The sequence below is a fragment of the Micrasema longulum genome, unplaced genomic scaffold (genome assembly GCF_059751315.1).
Source record: "Micrasema longulum isolate JH-2025_06_02 unplaced genomic scaffold, ASM5975131v1 h1tg000117l, whole genome shotgun sequence".
Lineage (NCBI taxonomy): Eukaryota > Metazoa > Arthropoda > Insecta > Trichoptera > Brachycentridae > Micrasema > Micrasema longulum.
In genome coordinates this window covers 328,853-336,582 of record NW_028277323.1, presented here as the reverse complement: position 1 = coordinate 336,582, position 7,730 = coordinate 328,853, and the positions used below count along the sequence as shown (strand labels likewise).

Sequence of the window (7,730 nt, the reverse complement as noted above, 5' to 3'; positions counted from 1 at the left end):
AAGTTATTATATAGTAGAGTTAGAATATATTGCTTTATGTTGTAACAGTGATTGATTAAACTAAGGAATTCACAAATCTAATCACATTGTGTTTTTTTTTTTTATTTGCTAATAAAACAATTTAAAATAACAAATAAGTATTTATTATAAATGACTCAGTTTTTATAAAAAAACAAACAAACCACCATGCTATTTCCTCGTAGGGGTAGACAGCGCGGATAGAACGCCACATCACTCTGTCTTTGCATACAGACCTCGCTTCCTCTACATTCATACATCTTCTCATGCACGCACGCCGATTATTCCTAACTCAATTATTATAATTTATTATAAAAATCTATGTACAAATGTTTTAAAATAATATCTTACATAAAAGGATGGGTAACTTAATCTTAACTATTTGCATAATATTTTTTTGCACAACAGGCCAGGGAAATATCACTTTTTTTTTAAAACATTTTTAAAATAAAAAAGGTCTATAAAATACTGTCCAGTAAAAAAAATATTTTTTTTGCTAATTATTAGCATAAAAAATACTTTTAAATTTGTAATTTTGAATTACCGCAAAAACGGTGATTCCATTGGCCACGCCCCTAATATATCACATATATTCATGTTTATTTGTTCGTGGCCTTTGAAATTTGTGTAGAACAATATCACAAATCTTGACGTCACAATAACCAAGGCCAAACACGTCGTGTTTGTCTATGAACATATTTTTATTGAATTTCTTTTTTACATTTATGAATGAAAATATTTCTCCACAATATCCATATTGATTTTGAAAATACAATTAATTATTCTAAATCCATTTCATATATTTTTACCGGTATTTGTAATGTGATATTTCCCTATTACAGTGGTGAATTATAGCACAGGCTTGAGAAAAAACACATTTAATTTTTGTGTTCTCATCGGGGATCGAATCCAGAACCTTCCGTGTTTGAGTCAAGCATCTTAACCATGTCACCACGGAAGCCCGTGGTAATATTCTATTGTTAATGATACTATTTTTAACATCTTTTATAAAGGTCGTCGAGTCTTTTGTCTGGTAGTTTATTGCATAATTTTAGATTTTTCAAGTTTCAGTTGTTTGTCTACAATTACATAAGTGGCTAATTTATGAATAAATTTGAAGGATTCTAGTTGAAAGACTTAGTTGTATTTAATTGTTGAGTTTGTTTAAAGAGTTCTTTAGTTGCTGTTAGAAAATGGAGGTCATATACTAACTTTATTATTTTATTTTGCTGTCTTTGTAGTCTATTTATGTCATTTTAATTTTCTGTTTCCCATAGTAGTTCCATACAACAGATTTTAGTTTTTACATAGGCTTCATACATATGGAAATTTTATTGGTAAAATTAATTTATTTTGAAATATTTCTACATAATCATTTTCTAACATTAAACAATTCTGAAAATGTGTTGATGTATTTTTTAATTCTTTCTCATACGATTTTTTTTTTCATTTAAAATTAATAACCTAACATTTGATTATGTGTACTGGTATTATTTTTAAAAAAACATTTTTTTTTAATATACATAATTTATGAGTTATTTAGCGTTTTAAACTGTGGTTGCGAGGGGTAAAAAACTTGTTGAAAATAATTAGTATGAAGATAAATGGAACAGTTTTGTAACCTTATAAATATATTTTATACTTACATAATATATAAAAACAGTAACTATATTATTATAAGATTTATATATAGTATCATAAAATTCATTGAAATCTAAAAAAAATATTTAACATTTTGGGGAAGACAGAATTTTAAAAGACGCGAACTCTGCAGTTTGTTAGTGGTATAAAGTTTTCTCACAGTGAACTTAAAATTTAAAAAAATATATTGGCAGAAAAGATTCACTAAATCAATTCTTAAAAAGCCACAAGTAAATATGGTTTGTAGTTTATTAAAAGTAAATAGTTTTCAAAGTTTATCGTTTTGAAATAACTGGTTGAAAAGGGGTTAAGAAATATATATCTCGATTTTGTGGATTCGTCATATCTGTAATTTTTTACTATTTTAACAATATCAATAGCAGAGTATCAACATACACGATGTCTATGAAGACATTTCTTATTATAAAATAATTTGATAATCACAAATATGATGATTTATATAGTGCCATTTTCATTCAAATCACATCAACCTCGATTTACTACATATTACTCTTCACCTGAAAAAATATTTTATATTCCAATGCAAACCAATTTCTTTTTTCTTGATCCCAAAAAAATATTAATTAAGGTTAGAAAAAATAATACTGTGCGAGTTTGTTTGTGAGTTCGTAAAGATGTTTTTCAGTTATATCAATACGCATATTTTTTTTCTCGAGAAGTCTTTTGAAAACTCAAGATGTTCCGGGTGAAAACACCTTAGAAAAAAGTTTTTTTTTTTGAAATATCAAATTATTATTTTATGATAAAGACTAGATTCTTCACAAAATTCAGTGCTGTTTTCTAGCAATTACAATAAAGGTGCTAGTCCAGGAACAATTCAATATTGCAGTTCAAACATCCTTTAAAATCAATATTTCACATCCTCATTGCCGGTAATCGAACTCAAGAATGGTAGGCGAACGAGCCAACCACTTCACAATGAGGCGGACTTATCTTCACTCGATTTCCTTATTCAGGATTTTTACCTGAGAGCAGCCATCTAGTCAAAAACACTAATTCTTGTTCTATTTCACACACACAGCTGTATACTTTATCTGCCTGAACACAGAGAAACAGATATTAAATTGCAGACTTCTTTTTTTTTTAAAGTTTAAAGATTTATTTTAAATATCATCAAATCTTTAAAACAGTGATAACTCTCTTCTACGGTGGAAAGTTTTACTCATTTCATTTTCAGTTTAACTTATTTGTTATATTCACAACACGTATAACTTAAGATAAGAATCACAATATAATTTATTGCGCTTTAATGTCATTATTCATTTATTAACTAATGAAAACCAAGATTTCAATGGCTTCCACGGTATTATAAATACCGATCAAACAAAATATTATCTTTCTCAGGTAAAAACTCACCAACTAACAAAGCTGAATTTATGGGTTTTCAATATAAACAAGAAAATAATAATATTACTCTCTTATTGCCATATTAATGAGGTTAATATTTTAAATTTTTTTAGTAGACTATTAAACTAAGCCAAAAATTTTTTTTTTCAATTTTTATGTTCGTATTATCAGCACAATAATTTTTTGAAGTTTTGTATTTATGAAATTACTGCGTGTATGACATTTCAAGTTCTCTTCTGCTTCTTCTCGGTCGGTTCTTCCGATTGGTCCATTAAATTACGGTAAACGGAAATCTTCCACAAATATTTTATCATCGGTTTATTCATACGAACTCGTGACCTCATTCAAAGTAGTTGATTTTTATAAGAATGTTTTTGATTATTTTGTGGTACATTTTTAAGAAACTTTGCCGTATAATTTAATTCTCTAATGTTTGTCACGCGTAAGAAAACATTTTTTGTATCCAATTTCCCGTAGGGCTGAAGTTCCTCATTCTTCTAAATTATTTTGGCGTGAAGTTGACATATTTCAGCAGATAACTAAAAGATCTATCTTGCAAATTTTTATTATAGTGTTATTGTCATTCATGTCTTTTCTGTTTGTTTTCTGTTTTAGTTTCAAATTATCTATTTTATTAAATTTCAATTCAACATCATCAGTGATACAGGAAAACCGCATAACCTGTTTTTTTTTACGAATATGTTTTACTGCAATAAATTTGCCTTAGCGACTCTTAAGTCGTTAGTTTTCAATTATTGTTATTTTTACTCTAAATCATGATGATTGTTCTGATATTTTTGGTTAGTTAAAATCCTAAGTAATATATTAACAGAACGGTTTTTTGATTCCCCTGCCAAGAAAAATAATTAATAGTTATGCAGCATCACCGATAATATATAAATTGGACTGTATCCATTAAAAAAATAAATTGACATAATGTCTTCATTCCTCAGGAAAACTTAAAAATCATCTCTGTGCGTTAGAGGTATACGATCCTAAGCGCCATTTTTGACAAAATACCTTTTTGCTGGATTACAGATAAGATTTTTTTCTCTATCTGGTAACACAAAACTGCTAAAATCATTATCGACCCGATTTTTTTTAATTACAGTTATCGGAGGCAAAGTATTTACATATAAAAATTGCAAATTTAGCTAATTCTTAGTAAAAGTAATCCATAAATATTATTTTAAGATATATGGTTTGGTAATTGGTTTAATTTGAAACATACTTTTTTATTATAAACAAAAGAAATTAACAAATAAATTCAGTTGTGGAGATGGTTTTTTTTGCTTCTCCTGAAAAAACAATAAATGGCGCATAGGATTCTATGCCTCTGACGTACGGATTTGTTAGTGCAACATTTTTTTCAGATTTGCCTTCATATAACAGATGATAAAGATACACTGAATACAGTATGATGTTAATGATCATCATTGCTCTTCCTCCAGTCCCTTAAATCCTCGTGCCAGCAAGAACTTTTCCGAGGAATCTCCCCTACTGGACGGGGGTTTGATAACTTTGACAGTTTTGTAGAACCTTCCTAGGTCTAGCTCTAGTACTGGCACCTCTACTCCATCCCACACCTTGAGCAACAGTATCGCGTCCTTATGAGACACTTGCGCGGCGAACCTGAAGGCTCGGTAACACAAACTGATAATATTGTCCTGATCGAGATACCGAATCCCAGTCGCATTCGGTGCCATGTCAGACAACACAACATTCACTTTGGTTCCATCTAACGACTCCTTCAATTTAACCTGAGTTCCTTCAGCCTCGAAATCTAAATTACCGAACACGGTGGCACCCTAGAAAATGAAAGATTTATGAATATTAAAACAAAAATAGAGAACATTTTAGAGAAAGGGATGATTTAAAAGTCATTTTATAAATACCAAATTGATATTTGACTTATCATCCATAATTTTTTAAAAGTATTTAAATATTTTCTCATGGTTGGTAATCCCCGAGGTATAGTGGTCAAAACTTGCCTCACACATTCACAGTACGATTGTAAAAATTAAATATGAATCTCTAGTCTACGTGTTCTGTACTGCAATTTAGCCCCCTGGCCTGTTGTGGTGCAAAAAAATACAAATACATTGAATTTATAGCAAGAATTTTAACTAAACAAAATAAAATGTTTTAGAATAATTAATAAATTAAAACATACCGGGATAGGATAAATATGAAGTCTATCTATAGCGAACACAGCCCCTTTGGGTTTCTTAGGATCGGTTCCGAGAGCATTCACTTTATCTACAGCCACCTGAGTCCAGGATCCAGGAGCCGCTCCGATATCCACCACAACTTGACCAGGCAACAAAAACTTTGTACTTTCATTAATTTCTAATAACTTAAAAGCACTGCGACACCTGTAAATTCGGAAAATAAGTATTTTGGATAATAGGTACGTAGATTTTCAGTCATGGGATTAATGGGGTCTTTACCTGTTTTTTTATTTTATTATTATATTTTTTAAGAACCACAAATAACGACAGTAACTATATTGTTATTTTTTTAGTGCGATGACGGATAAATTTTCTAAAATGGTTTGAAATTTGCATATTTTTAACTATCTGGAAACGAGACGTTTCACGCCTTATGGAACAAATGGCGTATACTATGTTATGTAAGCTATATTAAGCTTAAGTTGTACGCAATATTTGTTGTGTACACAAATTGACGTGATGCCAACTGTGAGCAGATTTATGTGGTCATCATATCAAACCTGAAAATTATTTATGAAACCTTGTTTTTTTATATATTAATAATACCTATATAGATAATAAGAATTATAAAAGTCCACTATAAATATTTAATGAATTTTAAACATTATTCCAGATTTGTGAAAATACCCCCTTACATATAGAAATATAATATGAAATAGAAACTGCACAACCGGAACAAAAATACATTAAGCGAAGACAAAACATGGACAATAAAATTAAATATATGAAGGGTACAGGATATTAAGGATGAATGTCAAAAAAGGAAGTTTTTAGATATAACATTCAAACCAGAACATTAAAATAAACTTATAAATATAAAGGAACCTGCTTAATGTAAATAGCCTATACTGTTTTATAAAATCTAAAATGGTTTCATTATTATTAAATTATTGCTTTATTTATAAATGTTCATGAATATATTGTATACCATTATTTTATAGTCCTTGTTTGTCTTTACTATAGTTTTATGTTCTTTTTCTTCTGTTTCTTCGTGTAACTGTTGTAATTGGCTTAGGCTGTACATATAATACACATAAATTATGCATAGCATAATAAATATAAACATAATATGTATAAATTATAATATGTATAATGTATGTTTACTAATGCATTGCAAGCGCAAGTGCCCTGACTCAACTCAGATTTTCTAGTGAGTCAGGGGAAGTTCACAGGCATGGGTCGTTCCCGGTTGCATCACTATAAACTGTGTCGCTGTCCCCAATAAATGTATGTTATCAAAAAATTAATTTCCAGTATTTAACTGACATCCATCGTTTATCTCCTGTATGCATTTTTTTTCTTGTTTCACTATCTTGAAAAGTACAGCCTTTATGTCAATTTTTATTAAACAGAAATGTAGATCATGAGAACTGCCGTCAGATGCCATTATTTGTTTAAAACACTAAAATTGACATCCATCCTTTATATCCCTTCATATATAAAATATGTCATGGTTATTGTTAGGTAAAAGACACTGCAAGCACGGCTATATATAAAATATTTCACTCTACCCCAACTTGATTCCCATTTTCTAATAGTCAGTTACCTAGCTACCCAATAAACTTGAATATAAAACTTTATGTAAATGTCTGCTAATTAATGTCGTTGGTTGTAAATACGTTTTATGTAGTGTACTCAAAATTAAATACTAACACACTAACTAAAATAAATAAACTAGACACTGGATAGAACACCCCAGTACGGCGGTGAGTCATAAAGAAAGGAAACTACAATATGAATTATTTTTAAAACAAATATATTAAAACAAAATGAGGCATCATTATCTAACAATGTGTATGATTATCACCTAAAAAATAAATGGCAGCTGACAGTTCAGTTTATTAAAGACTTGAATTCACAAATTAATTCATTCAATACAAATTATTTTTACCTGTAATTGTGTCTTTTCGCTTTTTCAACATAAGGATCAGAAAATTGTCTCGTAAGCCAATCGTGAGAACTTGTTCCTTTTGATTTAAAATTTATCACTTTAGAAAAAAGTGACTGACAACAGGTGAAGGTTCTTTTGAAACTTGCTATATTACTCATCCTGTTTTTCTAATATTAAGTACGTAACTTCAAAACGGTTAAGAAGACAAACTCACCGAGAGCGACTAGGAAACTAGAAGTTTAGGGAACATCTAGGCAAGGGCGCAAGATCTGTCAAAAACTGACAAACCATAGAATTGAATTGTAATTAGATAGACCTTCTGATTGACCATTGACAATATAAATATACTGCACTTTAGTGTTGCGCTGATCGCAGGTGTCGATTATTTCTGAAATTGATTATATATTTTTTTGCATTGTAACGAAATCAACTAGGGGGTGTTCACTGTAAACAAATGGTGTGTTGTTGGAACACCTAGGTTTAGGATTTTACCACTCGAGTGTGGGTTGCATAAATATCAGTAGATTTTTTTTTTAATACTTTGACCTTGTTTGTATTTTCAACATTCTAATATCGAACCA

At 29.6% G+C, this 7,730-nt stretch overlaps 1 protein-coding gene across 1 annotated transcript; it reads right to left on the bottom strand.

Annotated features, from left to right (window-relative positions):
- Positions 1–3,398: 3,398 nt before the first annotated feature.
- On the bottom strand, positions 3,399–7,451 carry Mrm2 (Mitochondrial rRNA methyltransferase 2). The gene is made up of 3 exons (XM_088239906.1): positions 7,150–7,451; positions 5,201–5,402; positions 3,399–4,835 (listed from the first exon to the last, which is right to left on the bottom strand). Exons 1-3 carry the CDS (start codon positions 7,305–7,307, stop codon positions 4,461–4,463), a joined length of 735 nt encoding a protein of 244 aa, XP_088096032.1. The 5' UTR covers positions 7,308–7,451; the 3' UTR covers positions 3,399–4,460.
- Between the last annotated feature and the right edge of the window lie 279 nt (positions 7,452–7,730).

Coding starts and splice junctions, on each gene's coding strand:
- Mrm2 (XM_088239906.1), bottom strand. CDS start 7,307: ATGAGTAATATAGCAAGTTTCAAAAGAACCTTCACCTGTTGTCAGTCA. Junction 5,403..7,149: donor GCGAAAAGACACAATTACAG/GTAAAAATAATT, acceptor CCGAATTTACAG/GTGTCGCAGTGCTTTTAAGT. Junction 4,836..5,200: donor TTCATATTTATCCTATCCCG/GTATGTTTTAAT, acceptor TTCATTTTCTAG/GGTGCCACCGTGTTCGGTAA.